This window comes from Balaenoptera acutorostrata, chromosome 16, assembly GCF_949987535.1.
Source record: "Balaenoptera acutorostrata chromosome 16, mBalAcu1.1, whole genome shotgun sequence".
Lineage (NCBI taxonomy): Eukaryota > Metazoa > Chordata > Mammalia > Artiodactyla > Balaenopteridae > Balaenoptera > Balaenoptera acutorostrata.
The window spans coordinates 75578767-75602013 of NC_080079.1; the positions used below are offsets into that span (position 1 = coordinate 75578767).

Below are 23247 nucleotides of genomic sequence, written 5' to 3' on the forward strand. Positions count from 1 at the left end.
TCTGCTGGGGAAGGGAAGATGTGTAACATTAAAACATATTCATGGGAAATACAAAAACACATTTTCACCTACTTATGAACAAGAGTGGCTTATGTGGGAAAACCCATTTTACTTAAAACTCCCCCAAAGATGTCTTAAAATGTTCAAAATAAACTAAAGCCTGATTCATAACTTTGGTTAACTGGTCTCTGCTTCTTCTGTCAACGTAAAGCTCTAAATAAATGCAAACGCAAGAAGGGGGGGCGGTATAAACATTTACCCCAGTGTAACTGGATGCCACTCTGACTTTTGCCCTTTAGAAAGGTTTTATTTTCTAATCGCAGAATCTCAAAGATGAAAAGCATTCAAGAGTATGGAGTCCAACCCCCTGCTAATGCTGGAGTGATGATATCTTTTACAACCGCCTTACAACCTGCTCATTGGTACTCTGATTTAAGATGCCAAGTGGCACAGGACTGTATAAATATGCTGTGCTTCTAGGCCATTCTGCCATCTACCTTCCAATAAAGTCCTTCAATATGTGCTGAAGTCTAAAGAACTACCCCTTGGATGCTAAATGAGCATCCAAATATACCCCCCAGGGGTTGGAAGCTAATTCTCTCCAAGACACCTGTTTTCTTTATAATACAGTTAGGTATCAGATATGCCCTAATCATGGGAGTCGGTAGTGAATTTTAAAGTAATGCTTGGGTCATCATTAAACCCCTGAACATTCTATTATGAATGCAGTTATTCTTCAGGAAAATTTTCTAAAATGTACAGAAAGCTATAAGAATGAAGATATTTGTCACCTTTTTATTATAATAGGAAAAAATGGGTGTAATATAGTGTCCAATAATAGGGGAATAGCTGAGACTCTCACAGTGTAATCCACCAGCCCCAGTTCTATGCAGACTATCACAGAATATCCATGCAGGTATCCACGTGGAATCTCACTGCCCCAGAGCTACATAGATGAAACAAAAAATAATCCAGTAAGTAGAAAACCATGTAACATCAAGGGAACATTCTTAGGAGATGTCATCAGTTAAAAAGCACGATATGGGCTAACGTGACACAGTGATCACACCTTTGTAAACACATCTCTGGGGAAAAGACGGGAAGGATCATCTCAATCTGTTACCAAGCAATACTTTGGGAATTTATCCTGTGTCTCTGTGCCTCTGCCTTTCCCCAAACCCCCAATTACTGCCCTGTTGATTTACTATTTTGCTTTTTCAGAAACTATTTTAATTTCTTCCATTACATTCTTTTACTTCTCCCATTTTCTTATTCCTTTTAACGTCTTCTGAGCCAGAACCCACACGTTTAACTTTCTTTTGCGTATCCAAATGTACTTAAATGACATTTCATGTTTTTTCCTTTTTTTTTCTTTTTGGCCGCGCGGCTTGCAGGATCTTAGTTCCCTGACCGGGATCGAACCTGCGCCCCCTGCAGTGGAAGCGCGGAGTCTTAACCACTGGACCGCCAGGGAAGTCCCATTAAATGACATTTTGTCTTAACTGACTGTACGCCTTAAGACCTATGAAAGGAAGGAGATCAAAGGGTATCACTGTGGTTACGGTTCTAATTTTTGCAATGCTAATATTTCCAATCATGATTTTTATTTTCAGTAAGTACAGTTTGTATTTGCAGCCAAAGGGAAGCCCAAATTAGTCATTCAATTCAATTATATTTTTTATTTCATACATTATTCAGTCTCTCTTTTTCAATCTATCTACCTAAATCTATATATTTTTGATCTTCAACTCTGTGTGTGTGTGTGTGTGTGTGTGTGTGTGTGTGTCCCTGAAATAGGATAACATATTCTATCACCATCAATATATACTAACATTATTGCAAGCTTATTTCAGTACAAGCTGTGGACAGGGTTGGTGGGGGTCCAAAACATTGGCAGATTGAATTATTCCAATGACCCTGAGTCACTGAGTAAAAGAAACCAGACACAAAAGAGTACATGATGTACAGTTCCATCTTTATAAAGGAAAAAATAAACCATGGAGACAGAACTCTCCATACTGATTATATTTAAGGGGATAAATAATGACTAGGAAAGGGCACAGAGGAAGCTTCTGGAGTGTTGGTATATATTCTATATCTTGGAAGAGATGGTGTTACATGTATGATTTTACTTTACAAAAATTAAACTGTACATTTTAATCTTTGTGCACATAAAGACGTGTTATACTCCGATTTTTAAAAAAGAAAAAAGTAAAATAATTCCATTTACAATATGATCAAAAAGAATAAAATACTGAGGAGTAAACTTAACTAAGGAGGTGAAAGACTTGCATATGGAAAACTACAAAACATTCCTGAAAGAAAGTAAAGACGCAGACAAATAGAAAGTCATCCAGTGTTCGTGGATGGGAAGACTTAATGTTGATAAGATATCAGTAATACCCAAAGCTATCTACAGATTTAATGCAATCCCTATCCCAACAGCATTTTTTTCAGAAATAGGAAAATCCATCCTAAAATTCATACAGAATCTCAAGGGATACCAAATAGCCAAAATGATCTTGAAAAAAAGAGAACAAAATTAGAGGTCTCACACTTCCTGATTACAAAACTTATTATAAAGTTACAGTAATTAAAACTGGCATGAAGTGTGGTACTGGCATGAAGACATATAGACCAATGGAACAGAATAGAGAATCCAGAAATAAACCCTCACATCTGTGGTCAAATGATGTTGACAAGGGTGCCAAGACCATTCAGTGGGGGAAGGGACAGCCTTTCTACAAATAGCGCTAGGAAAACTGGATATCCACATGCAAAAGAAGGAAGTTGGATCCTAACTTTACAACATACACAAAAATTAACTCAAGATGAATCAAATATCTAAATGTAAGAGATAACACTATAAAACTCTTAGGAGAAAGCATAGGGGCTTTATGGCATTGTATTTGGAAATGATCTCTTGGATAAGACACCAAAAACAGGCAACAAAAGTAAAAATAGATAAATTGGATTACATCAAAATGTAAAACTCTTGTGCATCAAAGGACACAATCAACAGAGTGAAAAGGCAACCTATGGAATGGGAAAAATATCTGCAAATCATATATCTGATAAGAGGTTAATATCCAGAATATATGAAGAACTCCTATAACTCAACAAAAGCAATAAAAAGAAACACTGAAAAAATAAGTAAAGGACTTGAATAGACATTCTTCAAAGATGATATATAAATGTCCAACAAGCTCATGAAAAGATGCTCAACATCACTAATCATGACAGAAATGCAAATCAAAACCACAATGAGGGCTTCCCTGGTGGCGCAGTGGTTGAGAGTCTGCCTGCCAATGCAGGGGACACGGGTTCGAGCCCTGGTCTGGGAAGATCCCACATGCCGCGGAGCAACGAGGTCCGTGAGCCACAATTACTGAGCCTGCGTGTCTGGAGCCTGTGCTCTGCAACAAAAGAGGCCGCGATAGTGAGAGGCCCGCGCACCGCGATGAAGAGTGGCCCCCGCTTGCCGCAACTAGAGAAGGCCCTAGCACAGAAACGAAGACCCAACATAGCAATCACTCAATCAATCAATAAATCAATAAATTAAAAAAAAAAAAAAAAACCACAATGAGATATCACCTTACATCCATTATGATGGCTAAAATTTAAATTTAAATTTAAAAAACCCAGAAAATAATAAGTGTTGATGAGGATGTAAAAAAATTGGAATCCTTGTGCACTTCTGGTGGAATGTAAAATGGTACGACCACTATGCAAAACAGTGTGATGATTCCTCAAAAAATTAAACATAGAATTATCATATGATCCAGTAATTCCACTTCCGGGTATATGTACAAAAGAATTGAAATCAGGGTCTCAAAGAGGTATTTGTATATCCATGTCCATAGCAGCATTATTCACAATAGCCAAGAGGTAGAAGCAACCCACATGTCCATCAGTGGATGAGTGGGTACACAAAATGTGATATATACAACAGAATATTATTCAGCCTTAAATGGAAGGAAATTTTGACACATGACACAATATGGATGAACCTTGAGGGCATTATGCTAAGTGAAGTAAGCCAGTCACAAAAGGACAAATACTGTATGATCCCAGTTATATGAGGTTCCTGAAGTAGACAGATTCATAGAGACAAAGTAGAGTGGCAGTTGCCAGCAGCTGTAGGGAGGGAAGAGTGGGGAATTTTTGTTTAATTTAGAGTACTAAGTTTCAGTTTTGCAAGATGAAAAGAATTCTAGAGATTGGTTACACAGCATTGTGAATGTTTTTAACACCACTGAACTGTATACTTAAAAATGGTTAAGATGGTAGCTTTTATGTTATGTGGATTTTACTATGATTTTTAAATTTTTTTTAAAGAAATAAAGCAAACAGAGAGAGAGAGACAGCATGAACTTTTGGATCCAAACTTAGCTGCACTTGAGAATCATTTGGAAATTCTTTAAAATACAGTGCAGTCTCATTTTAATGCAAATTTGCAGTAACAAAATACAGGTATGACTAATGTTTCATTTATGCATAAATTTCAAATAATGTGACTCCCTCAAGATTTTAAAAGTTAAACAAGAATCACAATGTCAACTCGGAGAGGCCAAGGGAACTATAAATGCTAGGTGGCAGTGTTAACATGAGCTGGCAAATAGAAACATGGTGCTACTGTGGGAAAACAAATCAAGATGTGTAAATGTTGAATTATGGAATGCTGTCAGGAATGTCACCCTCATATAAACTGCACCGTTCTCTACAGAATCCTAGGCCCCTCATAGGAAAGTATAGTTGAATATGTCTAGAGCTGAATCGAAGCAATTCGTATTTTTAAAAGTTCCCTGAGATTTCTAAGACTGATGGTCTATGCATCACTGTTTGAAAACCAGTGGTCCCCCGTAAAGGAATAAGCACATTCATTCTGTAAAAATAAATTATTTATTAACACATATCATGAGCCAAGCTCGGGGGATATAAGATGAAGCAGAAATATAATGACCACATGGAGCTTATGTTCTAGTGAAGTCAGATGATTAAATAAGCAGTTACAATAAAGGGTCCTATACATATGATGGGGCGTCCAGGGCATTTGGGGAGCACATATCAGGGCACTTCACTGAAGGGGGTATATGAGCTGATACCCAATGGATGGAAAGAAATCAGCTAAAGAAGGAGGAAGAGTGTTTCAGGGGAATAGAGGATCCGATGAGACCCAGAGCGGAGAAAGAAAGAACACTGAATCCAAGTGACTGAAATGAGTTCAAGGTGGCTTAAATTCAGAGTAGGGGTGGAGAAGTGATGGATAAAGGCTACAGGATGGGCAGAGGCCAGGTCAGAAAGGACCTGGTAAGCCTGTGGGGAGCTTGACCCTCATCCTAAGGGAAAGTGAGGGGAGAGGAGGATCTCTCTGACTGCAGCATGGAGTATGGAATGGATTGAATTGGAGGAGAGGCAACCGTGGAGAGAAGCTCAGATTCCAGTGACCGTAGTCCAAGTGAGAGGAGACAGAGGCATGGGCCAGGTGGTGGTGGTCATGGCAATGAGATACTCAGGAGAAGTAACCTGTAAGCCTTGTTGATGAATGAGATGTGAAGAGGAAAAAGGAGACGTTAAGAATGATTCCGAAGTATCTAGCCAGTAGAAGAAATATGAATCGTGGTACCTTATGGTGATTGAGGATTGAGGGGAATATGGGGAGTTCATCTGGGGAGGCTGAATTTTGGTGTCTGGGAATGTCCAGGATGCAGATGGCACTAGATAGGAGAAGCGTCCTGACTGCAGAGTCACTGGCTGGGCTTTGAAACTCTGACAGTAGATTAGACTGCTCAGTGACTGTTTGTAGGGTCAAAAGAGGGAGAACTAGAAGAGAACCCTAGGAAAATACCAAGGAAGCCTTGGGAGGGTGTGGAGAGGTAGGAGGAAACCCGGGGGAGTGTGCTGAGTTGGAAGCCAAGAAGGTTGGTTAAAGGAGGAACAGTCAACAATGTCAAAGGCTCCCAAAAGTAAGACCGGAAAGTTCCATGGGATTTAGCAACTGGGAGGTCATTGGTAATCAGTCTAGGAGTTTGGGTGAGTGGTGGGAGCAGACACTGGATCAGAGAGAGCTGAAGAGTGAGAGAGGTGGTCATGGGGACATGAATGCAGATGACGGTTCTAAAGTCTTGCCTCTGAAAGAGGGGAAGAGACAGGAAAAGGGGCTGAAGGTGCTTGCTCTTGCTTTGGGGGCGTATTTTAAGGTTGGCAAGGCTTAGACATGTTGAAATGGTGATGGAAAGGATCCAGAAGAGAGAGGGGATCATGGGGAGTGTTCATTGAGGAGTGAGCACAGGCTGCAGGTCTGGCTCCGCCACTGTCTGATTGAACTTGAACGTGAGCACATCATTTAATCTGTCTGAGCTACAGCATCCTTATCTGTAACTAGTAGGGTTTCCCTGTATCTATGGCTTTCAAACTGCACCCCTCAAAGCTATCTCAGGGCACTCACTTTGCAGCTTCAATCACAGCAACTTGACCTCTCGTGTTTTTAAATAATTTTTATTTTTAGCACTTTAATACTTGCACATACGTTGGAAAAGCAAATGAATAATAAAACAGTTATCATTAAAAAATGGTAACTCCTGTTCCACACCCACTCACTCTCAGTCACTCCCAATTCTCCCAATTTTGTTTTATTTCTCTTGGGAGCCTTAAGTCTTATCTTTATCCCTTTTTGCCACAAGTATATGCCTTGTCGTGGTTCTTCGTTTTGCTTGGTACTTGGTGAGTCCTTTCATTATGAAGACTCATGTCCTATAGTTCTAAAAAACTTTCTTGAATTATTTATTTTGTAATTTCCTCCATTTCATTTTTTCATTTTCTCTTTCTGTTGTTTCTTTTTAAGTTCAATATTGGACCTTCTGGCTTGATCTTCTCATATTAGCTTTTCTTTCCATCTGTCTCGCTCTCACTTTCACTCTCTCCCCCTCCTCGAGTTTATCTTGACTGTATATTCTAACTCTTCTATTAATTTTTAAAATTTGGCTATTCTGTATTTAATTTGCAAGATTATTTCCATTTTTATAGCCATTTGTTCTTGTGTCATGGGTCCAATTTCTTCTCTCTCTAAGGATATTATATCTTCCCCAACCCCGACTGTATAAATCCTAGCTATCCTTAAAGGTTTAACTCAAAATCTTATCTTTTATGAGACCTTTTCCAATCAGTCCAACTCTCTCCACTTGATAGGAATTCTATGGCATTATTATATTCCACACCACCTAATAGGTGATTTTATTTAAACTTGCATTACTTCCTATTGAGGAGTCAGTCTTATCTTCCCAATTTTACCATAATTTTTTCAAGAGGAGGGACTATTTACTTGTTTTGTATCAGCTACAGTGTCTAGAATTGTGACCATAACAAGTGATAAACAGGTGCTTGTTGACTTGAATTAAATGGCAAGCCATCCTAATCCCACCAAGCTAGCCTATCCCAGCCAGAGTTCTTTAAAGAGCACCAAGAACATAGGTCTTTGTTAAATAATATGAGCGGAGAATTTACAGATTTTTATGGTTTTCCCTATCTTTCACAGTGTTTCATTCACACCTAATTCGGCAGCAATATTTTAGTGACTTGCTTTTATTAAGTCTTCCTTGAAGCTCTCCATTTAGATTTCATAGGAAAAGCACAACTTCTTTTCTCAGTCATACTTCATTGGTTTAGGAAATATTTAATTGAATTACGCGCTTGAAACAACCAAGAACAATTGACACAAGCAGGACTGGAAACAAAGACATTGAAATCTTGGCCAACACATGATTCAGTCAGTAGGAACCGCAGGGCTTGGGCATGCTGGGCAGTAACCTGCCAGCCTCAGGCCTTTTTTGTGCCAGCAATGAAGGGCATTAGACTGTCGCGTCAGCCAAGTGGAAATCAGTCAAGAGAGTATCTACTGTCCTCTATTCTTGGTACATCAAGAAGAGGTGGATTTGTGCTTGTCATCTCTCTTGGGTCCCCTTGCCATCAAGGGTATATGTGGGCCATATACCCAAGCCAGCTGACATGGATTAGTGCACAGTCTTTGGTCTTAAAACAGCACTAGGCTCACTGGCTCAGGGGTCAATCATCTTGGTCTCATTAGAACCAAGATCTACCCACCTGGCCTGTAATCCCCTGACTGTGAGTCCTCAAAGGGCCAACAGAGCTCTGCTGGGCCCAGAAGTCTTGCCTTTTCCATCTCCAGGATGGATCCCCTCTCCTCCACACTTCTGGTCAACAGCTTGGGCCGTTCACTACCCAGCCATGTCTGTACCCCACCCATCACTTCTACAACCATCACACGTTGGGTGAATCAAACGTAGATTCTCAGAGAGGACGTAAGGTGTCCAGTTGACTTTGTATGGCCCCTGCAACAACATGAATCATTTTTTATAATAGGGGAAACTTGGAAATCCTCCTTGTGTTATGTTCCCTTAAGCAGGGTAACAACCTCTAAGTTTGGTTAAAATAGGTTGACATTAATGACAAGAAAGAATACTTGCATTTCCTGTTGATCATTCTCAAGGGATCGGCATCACTTTATAGCTGCCATAATCACAAACATGAAGGAAGCTGCCTCTGGTCACCGTCCCTGGGGGAGAGAAGACTGCCCTGTAAATAGGGGCTGCAGAAAGACCCATGGAAAATGCAGCTGAACTATTGTATGAAAATTACACGGCAAACAGAAATATCAACATGTCAGTTAGGTGAAAGTTGCATTCATAGAGAGCCAAAATGGAATCAATTCAGTTGAATTGGTTTCATGGTAAATTTTAGTGATTGAATGTTTTATATTTACCTGCTGCTAGTTTAGAAGCAACGTAAGACTCTGGGTTCAGCAAACGGTGATGAGTTTTCTGTTTCTTCTGTGGATATCCCACAGTGGAGCAATGAACAAAGGCAGATTGCATTTTAGATTGATGAAAAGAGCAAACAAGATTAAATTTAAAGTCGCATCAAGTCCCCTTTGACTCTTGTTTTCCGTTTTCCTCCGTGACTGCTGCATTTTCACGCTGAGTGGCACGGGCTGCGGCTCTTCCCCACCTTAGCGCCTTTGGCTCATTCCCGTTCCATCTTCTCTCTCCCTGACCGCTCACTCGCTGGTACGTGGGCCCCCCTGGGCCCTGTCGTGAGGCTGGACAGTGATGGCTGCGGGGCAGCATGTCCTCACTCGTCCCTGTCCTTGGCCGGGCTCGTGGGGCCCAGCAGCACGATGCTCTCCACTCCCACCCAGGGCAGCGGGCCGCTGTCTGTAGAGCCAGCCCCTCAGCCCTCTCTCCACACCCTCTGCCCACAGCCTCCTCTTCCCATCTTCTTCTGCCTGGGCAAGGTTGGCTTTCTTTTTCTTTTCTTTTTAAAATTTATTTATATTATTTATTTTATTCTTGACTGCGTTGGGTCTTCGTTGCTGCACGCGGGCTTTCTCTAGTTGCGGCAAGCGGGGGCTACTCTTTGTTGCGGTGCGCGGGCTTCTCACTGTGATGGCTTCTCTTGTGGAGCATGGGCTCTAGGCATGCGGGCTTCAGTAGTTGTGGCACGTGGGCTCAGTAGTTGTGGCTCGCGGGCTCAGTAGTTGTGGTGCACAGGCTTAGTTGCTCTGCGGCATGTGGGATCTTCCTGGACCAGGGCTCGAACCCGTGTCCCCTGCATTGGCAGGTGGATTCTTAACCACTGCACCACCAGGGAAGCCCGGCTTTCTTTTTCTTAAGCAGCTTTTCAGATATCGATGATCCTTCCCCTAGAATCTGGAATGATGGCGTTGGAAAACTTTCTCCTACAGGCGTTTCCTCACCTCTTCCTCTCTTAAGATGCTGAGCTCTTTGACCTACTCATTCCTCCTGTGCTCACCTCTCAGATGGTGTGGGGACAGGCCCTTCCACTCGGTGATATGACAAACTCTAGAAAGGGCCTCGTGGAGAAAATGTATAGACAGTTAACACCATTGATATCACAGCCAAAATATATTAGACGTGCCCAGGAAATGACTGCCACTGCCTGATCACAGGCAATTTCATTTGGGGGCAAATTTGTTAAAAAAATATGTTTCAGTGAGTTCTCTTCAATATCCAGTCCCCTGAGAAGAAAAGGTCTAGGGATGTCCTTCTCTTACTAACCAAGTGGCAGAATCCCTTAGGCAGTCACCATGGAATTGGGGCTTCTTCACATCAGATGGTCCCAACATTACCTTCTGCCAGAACCATCCATTCCAAACCCAACATGGACAGAAGGAATAATCCATGACAGCAGATCCTTGTGCGACGCTTTTTTCAATGGACTAAAGCATAGATTGAAGGACTTTGATAGAAAGATGTTGCTAAAACATAATAATAAATAAAAGGACCCCACCCCGTCCTGCATCTGCTAAAAAAAAATAAATAACTAAACTGGGTAGAGGGGGAAAAAAAATGGTCTGTCTCAACCCAAGAATATAATAACACTGACTCTCTTTCCTTGTTTTAGGGAATGCTGTCGATTTTTTGGAGACAATGGCTTGACTTTGAAGGTGTTTTTTACCAAGGCAGCACCCTTTGGTGTTCTTTGGACACTCACAAACTACCTGTACTTACATGCAATAAAGAAAATAAACACTACGGATGTCTCCGTATTGTTCTGCTGCAACAAAGCTTTTGTGTTCTTGCTCTCATGGATCGTTCTCAGGGACAGGTTCATGGGAGTGAGGGTAAGTTCCTTATTCTCTGTCTTCCTCCCTCACTCAGTCATGCCAACCAAAACCTGCCCATCGGCTTGCTTAGCTCCATGTGCTGGGCCGTTAAGCGTAAGCTGCTAACCACTTTCCTTCTGATTTGCAGCAGAAAAGGAGCCCGGCTCTCGGGGTGCCTTGCAAACCTTCTTGCTTGCGAACCATTCTAGACAAGCGTTCATTAAAGCACCTTTCATTTCAAGCATTTCAACAAGCATTCCCTAAAGTGTGTGCTGCTCGGGGACCCCCCCTGGGAGGAGTTATGTGCTCACCCCGCCTTTCAGGGGTCCCGTGGCCTGGAGCCCTCTGCTAACACTGCCACTGTCTGCTTAGGAGGTATCTGAAAGCCAAAGGTCCTTCTGCATCCACACGGACGTGCAGTCTTGGAGGCCCTTTGTCTGGACCGTGGGTTCAATGCCCAAGTGGGCCGGACACACTTAGGCTAAGTCCAAACTTTGGAGGGACAGTTTCACTCCCTTCAACCCCAGAGCAAGGGAGAATGAAATGATGCCCCTGAATTACCTCTGGTTGTTACCTCTGAGACTGCGGAAATTCCCTTAAAATCAAGTCAGATTTAGCTAGTCACATTTCAGAACAGTTGTGTGAAATATGACAAGTGCGCTATCAAGCATGAGCCGAAATATAGATAAAAGGAACAGGTGACACTCAGCCTTGACAGAATCCTGCCGGCTTCTGCTTGTCTCCCTCTGCTGGCCAGGATCTGCCACTGCCCCACCATCACCTTGTCACAAACAAGGACAAAAAGGATTCGACCAGGCAGCTAGTAGTCCTGTAGTCAGGGCGCCTCGCTTACTCCTTCCTGCACCCTCAGGCCGTGTAGGAAGCCCACGAAGCTCAGAATCCTGTTGAAGGGCAGCCCCTTTAGAGCAGCGGTCCCCAACCTTTTTGGCACCAGGGATGGGTTTCCTGGAAGACAATTTTTCCACGGACGGGAGTGGGGAGGTGGAGGGTGGGAACGGTCAGGCGGTAATGCGAGTGATGGGAAGCGATGGGGAGCGGCTGTAAATACAGATGAAGCTTCACTCGCTTGCCCGTCCGCCGCTCACCTCCTGCTCTGCGGCCCGGTTCCTAACAGGCCGCGGACCGGTACCGGTCCACGGCCCGGGGGTTGGGGACCTCCGCTTTAGAGTGGACCCTGCTGGGAACCCAGCAAGGGGCAGACTCCAGGCCCTCTGCTTGTGTCCTTGGCTAATTGTCCTGGGAGCAGTGCATCACCTTCACGGTGGATTCACGCCCACCTGGCTTCTCAAACAGCAGTGGGGACGTGAGTCAACTGCTGAGTCGGATTTTTACCTTGCAGTAGGGGGAAAATGTGTTTTGAGGCTTCGTGTTAATTTTGGAATAAGAACTCTGCTCACTGTGCTACCACTCTGAAAAGCTTTGAGCCAATAAACCATCGAATACACCTCCACTAGAAATGAGGTACGGCCAGAGGCAATCGGTCCAGTCGCCTGCCTGCCTGCACGCTGAAGATTCGGATGTCCTAGGACCCACTGTGGCTTTGTTGTGAGGTCAAAAGCCAGGGGATTGCATGGAGCACTTTTTGGCGTGATTCTGATGTCCAAAACGAATTCCGGATAAGATTGCTACTGTGAAAGGAGGCTTCAAGGTTCATTCCGCATCGAAGCAGAAGAAAACAAAGTTTCTGAGGTTAAAAGAAGGAGGTGTGGAAACACTGAAACCCACTTGGACTCACAGAGAACCAGATCTTTTCCTCGTTGCTATTCATGGGCAAGAGGGTTTCCGCTGACATCCCTGAGCTGTGATTCAGTCCTGCCGTCCTGGCCACTTGCTCAGCTTGGGCTGTGCCGACCACTGTAGACTGAACAGATTTTCGTGTTGAAGCCTTTGGCACGAGGCCAGCACTGAAATGAAGATTCAGGAGCCGGTGTCGGTGATGGAACTTCGTAACCTGTAAAGCAGCACGCGGTTGTGGGTCTCTCTGATAATCATCACTCCTCTTAGAAGTAAGTGACCTGTCCTCGAAGGTCATCCCGCTCCAAGTCAAGGTGGAGCGCCCTCTTCTCACCTTCAAGAGTTCAGAGAGCTGGTAAAATCTGTTAAGATGTCAGCAGCTGGCCGGTGTGACTGAAAGGTCCCCCTTGAGAAACAGATGGAGATTTGAGCCCAAGATACGACCTAACCAGTCAGTACACAGGTGCTCTGAGACTTCCCTCAGACTGCTGGGCTAGCTGGCAGCTTCTACTGGGTCATTGCCAGAGATTGAAGGGAACTGACACTCTTTTCCATCCTGGAGGGCTGAGCATTCTGGCCTGAGAGTCACACAGATGTAGAGGACAGATGTTTGTGGAACAGGTGACATAGAGGGCCTGAGTTATTAAGGCAGTGACTCAAATCGCAAGGGCTGTGGTTCCTAGAAAACATCAACAGGGCTGAGTCATGCAGACGGACCAGGGAGAAGAAAATGTTTATCTTCGAATGCTGGGGAGATCATGGCCACATATGGCATCAGAGGCGAGTGTATGAGAGTAGCCCACGTTGGCCCCCATATCACCCCTTGACTCTGTACTTAGATGTGCGTTTCACATGTCTTCCAGGCTTGGGGTCATAATGGGTCCTCTAACCTAGAATCAAGTGATGAGGGTTTGGGTCCGCTCTCATGAGCTGTTGGACCTTGAGCTAGTTACTTAACATCTCTGAGCCTTAATTACCCGATGTTAAAATAGAATATTAGTACTCAGAGAACAGCTGTAAGAATAAAATAAGGTATGCATGCCCGACACATGAAACCCAATACATGTCATCTTTTCTCAGTGTTGTTATTCTTCTTATTCCTTCTCAGTAAGAGGCGTTTGACGGACCTGCCCAGTTCTTCGGTTGACAGTGTCAGAGGCTGGCAACTATTTAGGGAGGCGGTTTGGTGTAGCAGAAGCAGCAGGAGAATGAGAGCAAGTAGAATTCTGGGGGCAGGAGGTATGGCCCCTCCCAGGCCCAAGCCCGCCCGGCTGTGGTCCGCAGCTGGATGAAGGAGGGGTTGACCAGCTGCACCACCCGCAGCCCCCATCTCAGAGGCGGTGGCAGATGGGACTCTCGGCTCTTCAGAGCCAGCTAGAGCGTTCACACCAGGAGGACTGGAGATGGAGCGAGAAGACACGCTAGGGGATCATCCGGGTGGCATCCAACCGCAGCACGCGGTCCTGGGGAGCCTGGACTTTTTCCAAGAGCAGTTCGCATCTCAGTAATATCCCAGCTGACGTCTTCCATGGTTACATGCTGGCGGCCTTTCACCCGGGGCCATCCCTGAACGGTAACCCCAACCGCTGATCCCAACTCCAACTTCTGTTTGGGCGGCTGTCCCCTGCCACCTGAGCACAGCGTGGGGGAGGGCACAGGGCACACAGAGCGTAGGGGAACCCGGGGCAGGGGGTTCACGGCTCAGACCCCTTTCCAGCCTCCGACACGAGAGGGGTAAACTAGAGCATCTGGAAATTCCTCTGGACTCTCTTGGACGATGAGGGCAGCACAGGGGTCGGGAGGGGAAATGTTAGGGGGAGGTATATTTAAAAATTAGCCTGCCCTTTCCCTTTTTTAAAACTGCCCCAAACTGTGCAAATCTGAAATGCATCGCAGACGGGGCTCTGTCTGGCAGAGAACGTGCAGCCCGTCACACCTTTAGCAGGAGCGGGGAGCGGGGAGCGGCGCTGGTCTGAGTGGCGGGCCAGCTCCACTGAGGGCTACACCTTCCCTCTCGGCGCGACATCTGATGGGGAGCAGTGCGCCATGGGGGGCCCGGAGGTATCGGTGGGTTGCTGGGGCCCTGAATCCAGAGCCCTGGGGGCCGGGCAGGTTATAACCACACGGGCAAGGCCCCCATTAAGAGGTTAAACGGCAGCATGCTGGCCTCAGCGTCCCCCATGCCCGTGTTTCTTCCTCTTCTCCGGGCAAATTTTCCCCAGCCGAAGTAGAGATGGTGGTTGTCACCCCTGTTGGTCTCAGGCCACTGTCACCCATCTGTCTGGATCCCCTAGTTCTTGTTCAGTGGGATACATTGGGGTTGGGGGCAACAGGAAAGTGTGAGAAAGGAGGGGTGGGGGGAAGGAGGGAAATTCACTTGATCCCATCCTGAGACTCGCCGTTCTCCCCCAGGGGGGCCCGGATCTAGAAGGTGAGGACCACGTGAAACCACAGGACACGCAGGACCGGCCTTCCTGGAGAGTTCATCTGAGTGCAGGAAACAGGCAGGGAACATTTCCAAATGTAAACCAAGAAACCAGACATGTTAGGGTGAAAATATAAACTCTGCACTTATTTTTTAAAGAGATCTGGCATCTTCAAGGGAATGGCAGGCTTGGGGAAGGACGCTCAGGCTCTGCCCCCCAGACCCGCAGGGTATGTTTCAACTCTGCTCTGCTGTTAGGGGTACTGGACGCGAGGTCAGCACCAGCTTCCCCTCCAGCACGGCGGTCAGGGCCTCAGGCTCAGGGTCGGGGGTTCCAGGGGGACTGTTGATGCCCAGAGAGTGAGCCCTGTAATCGGGTGGGTCAAGCCTATGACGTGTGGCGGGGACCCCCAAGAGGAGAAGCCCTGGAGGCGTGAACGGGGGGGGAGCGCTGTCCCCGGTGCCACCTGTCGGAATGAACCCACCGGCCTGGACTTGGCGAAGGTTGGCCAGGAAGCCGGTGGCCACCCACGCTCTCTATTTCTTGCCTCTTCCCTCAGCTCTTCTGCACAGCACAGCTCAGGCGGAAGGTTTTAGCTGTTTGTGATTTAATCAATAGAGAAAAGAGAGTAAGGAAGGCCCAAATCTGCCTTGTAAATCTTCAGGGAAAAATAACCCTTTTTCTCCTTCATTCCCTCAAACTTCATCTTTACGTTTGGAAAGACTCAAGTACCTTTGGAGATGCACCACATCATCTGAAATGTAGCTGTATTCTTCCCTCTTTCTCTCTCTCTCTCCTTCCCTTCTTTTTCTAATTAGTTCCCTCTCTCTGTTTACCTGGCTGCCTAGCCCGGTCCAACTGCCGGGTGCAGCATCTTTGCACCGTGCATGTCCTCTGGAGCAGAACCCACACCCCTTGCCCTGCCTGCTTTTTCATTAGCCCCTTGTTCTCCTGGAGGGAAAAAAGTCACTTATTGTCTTGTGCCTCTGTTTCTTTCTCTTAACGAAGAGTCGTACACAGTACGTGTAGCATTTGAATATAAAATATGTGCACTATGTGATAATGAGAGATAAAGGTGAATCACTAAACCAGAAAGAGCAAGTAGACAGAGCAGGGATGGCGCTACTCTAGGAAATGATCTCCTGCTCTCTCAAGGGCCTCTGTGTGTGGGTGGATGTGTCTTTATATGAAAATACTGCATGAGGAATGCACAACTCAGGCTGCTGAGACCCAACCACTTTACCTCTCACTAACCTAAACATGGTACTTCAGCCATGCAGGAAACCTCACTTTAGATCTCAGAGTAGAATTGGCAGCGGCTTATTATGTGAATCCTACTTTCTGTTTATGTATATATATGTGTGTATATATATGTTTATATATATATGTTTATATATATATATGTGTGTGTGTGTGTATATATATATATAAACACTGACTTTGCAGTTAGACCTGAAATGTGTGTCCCTGCTCTGCCACACACCAGCTCTGTGACTTTGGGCAAGTTGCTGAACCTCTCTGAGCCTAAGTGTCCATGCCTGTAAAATGAAATGAATGATAATGTCTACCTAATTTGAGGATTAAATGAGAAGATACACAGAAAACATGTATCCCGTGAGCACTCAGTAAATGTCAGCCACTCGATACTGCTACAGAGAGCGGAGGGAATTTTGAGCAATCCGTAAGAGAGAGAAACTCCCAGTAGATCCAGTGGTCAAAACTTGTGCTGCGCACGTTTGTCCTGCCCTCCCCGGGTTCTGCCTCCAGCGGCCCCTTACCCCTTGTCACCCAGCAATGTTTCTGCAGCTCCACGACCACCTCTGATTAGAACTTGTACTTATTCTGGGTGCTCATGCATTTCTCCTTTGGGAAGTGTTAGCCCAAGTTAGTTGATGTCCTGTGCACTCTGACAGCTTGACTTTGCACAGCAGGAATGTGTGTGTGTCCCTGGAGCGTCCACTCCACCTGAGAAGTTCGTATCTGGACGAGAACAGGATTGGAGGTGGTGGGCCGTGGAGGTCAGGCCCTGCAGCAGCCAAGGAAAGGAACTGCAGCGCCAGGGTTAGGACACTGTTTGTAGCCCTGATTGGCCCGTGACACACGCTGTGCGCAAGGTCCTACTGCTGGCGTGTAAAATGGGGCCAAGGCCTGTGGTCGTCACTGTGCCTTCTCTGTTGAGATATGAGATACATAAAAGCAGGACCCTATGAGGTGCTTACGGAAGGTTGCGAGGGAACTAAGAGGTGGTCACGACCAGGCCTTGTCACGACCAAATAGCCTGTCGTTGGGATTATGACCGCCTCCTCTCGGGTGCCCGGGAAGCATGTGGCTGCCCCCCTCCCACGTGATGCCAAGCCACGGTGCCACTCCTTGCTGCCAACCGTTGCCAGTTCCTGGGTCATGCCAGGCTTTGCCGAGTGCCCCCTTGCAAGCAGGGGCAAATATTTAGACAGGAAAGCAGCCTTTGCTTGGTCCCCAAAGAAGGACTGAAAAGGAGCCTCCCCGCCATCGCGCCCCCATGAACATGCCTCCCCCTTGGCACGTAGGGGGCCCCTCCGATTCCCCACCGCTGCCCTGAGCACCATGTCTTCCTTCCATCCAGATCGTGGCTGCCATCCTCGCCATCGCTGGGATCGTGATGATGACCTACGCGGATGGCTTCCACAGCCACTCTGTCATCGGCATAGCCCTGGTGGTGGGCTCGGCCTCCATGTCCGCCCTCTACAAGGTAGGCGCGGCGAGCAGGCTCTCTGGGCCGTCGCGGGAGGGAAGGGCAGGCCTCGGCGTGGCTGGCCCGTTGCTTTGGGGGGACGTTTGATGGAGCCTGGGCTTGAAGATGAGCAGTTGTTTCCCAGGAGCGCCGGGCACACGAAGCCTCGCCCTGCTGAGACGCACAGCAGCTCTCAGCCCTGGCTTTCTAGACCTTTCCATCAATGGCTGTACATTTGCAGCGTTTGGGATAAAACGGGTGGAACCATGGATTGGCTGAGTCCGATTGGTGACTTCCTTGTTTGGCAAGGACTGGAGAAGGATCCGGGGCCCTAACTGGCTGGCTCAGTGTTTGGTGAGATACTTTCCCACCAGATTGGGCATGAAAATTTGAATATCTGGTACAGCTTTGAAATCTTTTATCACCGGGTTTTTGAGGCCACCAGTATTCAACATGAATCCATATACATTTCAAGCATTGCCCGTAGACTGAATAAATAAAAGCACAACTACTATCATATGGGGAATTATCAAATATTTTTGACAAAATGTTGGGAACTGCTGGGAGGCGTGGCCAACTGCAAGTCTCGAGAGGACAATTTTTATCCCCACACTCATCCCTCACTCTCTCCCCTGCTCCATCATGCCTCTCGGCCACTCTCTCCCCTCACTTGCCCTTCTCTTCGGATCCGAAGTCAAGAATGCAAATATTGTGTGGTCTCCAGGTTGGGAAATTGAACTGGAGGATTCAGTGAGAAATGAGATTTTAGCTTCGAGACTTATTGGCCCTTTGTGGATCCAGACGGTTGGACAGAGAACATAAAGGACTGTAGAAAGTTCTAAGAAAAGGAACTTTTTTCCAGCACTGGGAGGAACACACTTTTGGAAAGTGAAACGTCTGTACCGTCTCACCCTTCATCAGCTCCCTGCCCTCACTGCCCACCACACACAGGCCATCTTCCTCCTCTGGGACACATCTCACTCAGAGGATGTGATAGTCTAGCCCCATTCTGTGACTCCAGAGCCATGGTCCAAATGCAGAAAATATTCAGAGGCCACACTCTCCTCTCTTCAGTGAGCTGCATGCTAATGGGAAGCCGAGAGCGGATAGAAACGCAATCCACGATGAACACAAATATTCTGATTAGACTTACATTTCCATCTCCTCCACTGCCTGAACTTTATCCAGAGAGGCCGGTAGGTGGAAGGGTGAAAGCAATTGACGGTATTTCCCTTTCCGTGCTTCCTGCCCAGAAATGCCCAGAGGGATACCTGAAAGAGATGTGAAATGGCTGGAAGAGGAAGAAGGAGGAAAGTAGGAAGGACGACAAGGCAGAGACTGAAATTGGACCATCAGGTCCCTAACTGTGGACGGTTCAGTAAACATGGGGGCTGGCCAGGTGCCTACTGCCTCTGGGAGCTCAGCTTCCTGGCCTCTCCAGTCACCTTTGTCCCTCTCCTGGCTTTTCATGCATCTGAGATACGTACAAACAGGAACAGGTGCACGAAACCAAAGTCGGGTGTGTTCCGCTGAAACCCACGCCGTGTCTGGAACAGGGGTGGTGAGCTGGAGCAGAGAAAGCTGGGAGTCTTATAATCCCTCTCCCTTTGATTTATAGGAAATGTCTTTGCAGCCAAAGCCCTTTTGCTTGGGGACAGTGGTTTTCAAACTGTGTTGTTCAAGGTCAGAGATTAATGTTAGGGGCCCCCGAGAGGAATGTGTAATCACGGCAGATATTTCTAATTTAAGTGGCTTCTCATTTATGTGGCTTCCTCACCTTCAGTGCTCTGAAGCGGGGATGTGGTGTCGTGAATACAGCCCAGAGGAATCAAGCCTAGTGTGACAACCTATGGTTTCTGGAGTTGCTCTCTGTGTACCTGGAGAGTAACTCTCCATCGTGTTGCTACTGGGCGTAGGTAAAGCCCACCGCCCCTCACTGAAGGCCGTATGAGGTAGCATTTACCCGTCACATGGCTGTCGGTCCCGTGGTCCAGCCCCAGCTTACCAAGTGCACTCGCTTCTCCGTGGCAAGCTGGAGTCCTAGGCGAGCCATCACCCCTCCTCCTGTGCTCTCTCCGTCAGGTCCTGTTCAAGCTCCTCCTGGGCAGTGCTAAGTTCGGAGAAGCCGCCTTATTTCTGTCCATTTTGGGTGTGTTTAACGTCCTCTTCATCACCTGTATTCCTGTCATCCTCTACTTTACCAAAGTGGAATACTGGAGCTCTTTCGATGACATTCCATGGGGAAACCTTTGTGGATTTTCAGTCCTCTTATTGAGTAAGTGGCGATCACCCTGTCAGGATCACCAGAAAGCGGGGACTGACAGAGCGGCATGTGGGCAGCTCAAGGGGAGTCTTTGGAAACCTGTGTCCTGAGGGAGAAAAACGAGTCTGTTATTATCCTTAAGTTCCTCACGCTTTTCTAGGTCATTGTGTCGCGAAAAGGAAAGCCTTTGAAATGATGACACTGGATTCTAATTCCGGGACTACAGTCGCTGCACTAGTGGCCATGGTCATTTGGCGCTCTGAATAGTGAGCTAGTAGCCCAGTATGCTGCGTGTTATCTACTAATAACAGTACATTCCTTATATAGGGCTGGTAAGAGGTTAGTAAATTAGTGCGTGCCGAGAGCTCTTAGAACTCTGCCTGATAATGTTCAGTAAATACTAGCAATTATCATTATCATTATCATTAATGGTGTCATCATCATCACCATTAGTTGATACAAGGCTGGTCCTAAGCAGGAAAGCAGCCAAGCAGGTGCCTCACCCCGTTTCCATCGAAAACTGTACCTACCACTTAAAAACGATTAGGCTAATAAACTTTGTGCTACATGTATTTTACCACAATAAAAAAAATTCAAAAAGAAAAAAAACTAAATTAAAATAAAAATAAAAACGTACATTCCAGAGCTCCTATTCATAGTCATCCCAGAATCATCGGCAGCAACAGAGAAAAGCAAAGTTAGTAGGATACATAGGAGGGCCCCAATCCTCTTTTCTAGTGTCTGCTCGCTGGTTACCTCTTCCAGATTTCTTTTCCCTTCTTCAAAGCTCAGGGAAGAGAGGAGAGCTGAGTCAGCAGGATGTTTGGCCCTAATCCCCCAGTTCTGGAGCCCTTGCAGGAACCCCGAATTCACTGAGTCAGAGTAGAGGGCAAAACACCTACGACTCCAGCCTCATCAGAGAAGCTGGGGTCCGACGGACCAGGGGAAAGTCCAGGGCCAGTTGTGAATAACACCTGTTTTTTTTAAATTCTGTATTTCAGCATTCAATATTGTATTAAATTTTGGAATTGCTGTTACGTATCCCACTCTGATGTCTCTTGGAATCGTCCTCAGTGTACCTGTGAATGCAGGTAAACCTATATGGCTTTCTGTATCTGCTTGTAAACACACACACACGCAAACACACACAAACACGCATGTGCGCACACATACATATATTCTTGCTGTGTCTGGTATAGCAAGCATGTTTAACCTTCTCTGTAGAAAGAAAGCACTTCGGTAAAACGTTGATGTCTGTGACACATGCAATATTTTCTCCAGGGCGGCTTGATTTTCACATACCACACCGAGATACAGAAAGTCTAAAGCCATCTCCATTCAAACTGGCGTGGGGATCAGATGAATATCACGAATACTATTGATAAGTATAGACAAATACGTAGCAGAGAAAATTTCTAATTTTTGTTAAGTGGCTTTCTAGAAGAGACCGCTAGCTCAGGTTATGGCAGGCCTGAGGTAGAGGCATGTCTGCAAACTGCAGAAGCGTAAACACTGTTCCCCGAGTCCCAGAAGAGAGCCCTTCCCCCAGCTGCTCAGCACCTGGCTCTTTCTTTCACTGGGGACTCGCCGACACACTCAGCTGGCAGCTCTTCCAAAGCCTGCCATCACCTGCCCTTCAGCTCCTTCCTTTTCCTGGCTCCTTCTGCTTTGAATTTTGGATTTTCCTCCCAGAATGCCCCCGCCTCACACCCGCCCTCCCTGTAGAACCTGTTTGTGAATCACTCCTCCCCAGAGCATTCACCCCCTTGGGCTTCGCACAGCTCCCGCCAAAGCCATCTCCCGACCCTCCCACTTCTGGGCCATTGGAGGATTAGGCCCCCAGGGGATGGCAACCCCTTATCCTGTTCAGTCTGGCGTTAGCAAGCCTGAAAGCGTAGGCAAAGCCACACTCAACTTCCTAAACCTCTTCCTGCTGTCCCATCCCACACGTTCTGTATATGCCTCACCCTGGCCCCAGACGCCTCGGGACCAGCACCATCCCTGCCCAGAGGGAGGATGGCGGTCCCCACGCATCACCTCTCTGGGCCTTTGCTTGTCCCCTAAAAGTGAAGGTCGTCCCCACGTCATCACCTTGGTTGACACGAGAACCACATGAGATGACCTATGAGGCAGAACTTCCAAAGGCAGGAAAGCCCCTGAGCTCCTGGAAAACTGGTAAAAAAGTGGTCCAGCTTGTCAGTTTCCACACACTACAGGCTTCTGAAAAATAACGCATCAACTTACCCCCGCTGCATCTTGGTGTCTCTTTATAGTCCCATGGTGTTCTTATTTCAAGGAGGCATATTCCAGGCAGCCCTGGTGTAGAAGCTACTTTGACCATATCATACAGCCGGGTGCGTGAGAGGTTAATCAGAATCCTCTTACTACTTACCTGCAACGTAAGAGGGTCCGTAACGTGTCAGGGGAAGGAATTACATTCAGTTCTCCAGGGGAGGAGAGACCCGACCTGTCAGAGCAGAGCCCTTGCTGGGCTTTCTGACTTTCCCTGACGCCCTCTCTAGTGCAGCTCGTATGGCTTGCTAATTGACTCTCCCCATCTGTGAATTAACAGGCCATTCTGCCAATATGAAAAATCAAACTGCTCCTGAATTAGAGTGAGATAAAAGCGGCACTTTAATTCCACAAAAGGGCTACTAACAAAGTGCTGTTTTCAGGTTTAACTTTTACCTCTCTACCCACCCTCCAGACGGAGGTGAGAGTCAGGTGCAAGGGTAGGGGGCGGTGCAGGAGGATGTGGAGGGGCATGAGGGGGGGATGACAGATCAGCCCCCTCCTGCGGCGGGCGAGCTGGGGGAGAGCAGCGGTCCAGCACGTCAGGCTTCAGAAGCTGCACATGCAAGTCAGAAAACCCTCTCTCACAAAATGCGTTTAAAAAAAGCAATCTAATTCTCCCTTGTGGAGAGGCAGGCTCCAAATTTTCTTTGTTTGATTTAGTTAGGAAAAGAGAAAAAGAAAGCAAAAAAAGAAAAGAAAAGAAAAGCAACATTTGAAATGCTTTTGATCTTTAGTTATGAAGAGAAGGATGATCTAGATCTGTACGAACTGACATGAATCCTGTTCTCATTTTGTTCCGTCACCTGATGTGGGTCAGGAATGAGCTTCTTGGGCCTTTAATAAACTTTCATCATCAGTGGTGACACAGGTGGCATTAGAGCCTCACATTAATAATAGCCTGGGGTGGAACAAAAGTTTGTATTTATTATCTTCAAAGAACCAGGTCAAGTTCAGAACATATATTATATATATAATGCTCTTAAATTATAAAAATAAAGTATGTCACTGTAGCAAATGTGAAAAGTGCCAAGAATATAAAGAAAGCAGTAACGTTTTAATTATCCTGCCAACCCGGAGGTGGCCACGATTAACTTTGGTGTGTGTATATATTAATACACACAGGCATCCCCAACTGCCCCTGGTTTTTTGTTTTGTC

The 23247-nt window shown here is 46.4% G+C and overlaps 1 protein-coding gene across 2 annotated transcripts in view; it reads left to right on the top strand.

The window, feature by feature from the left end:
- The window catches only part of SLC35F3 (solute carrier family 35 member F3), a 307079-nt gene that overhangs the window by 282137 nt on the left and 1695 nt on the right, over positions 1 to 23247 (top strand). For both annotated transcript variants that reach the window (XM_057531098.1, XM_057531099.1), the window contains 4 exons: positions 10441 to 10660; positions 17426 to 17551; positions 19616 to 19808; positions 20798 to 20887. In XM_057531098.1, the coding sequence (XP_057387081.1) occupies positions 10441 to 10660; positions 17426 to 17551; positions 19616 to 19808; positions 20798 to 20887 (629 nt within the window). The remainder of the gene's footprint in view (positions 1 to 10440; positions 10661 to 17425; positions 17552 to 19615; positions 19809 to 20797; positions 20888 to 23247) is intronic.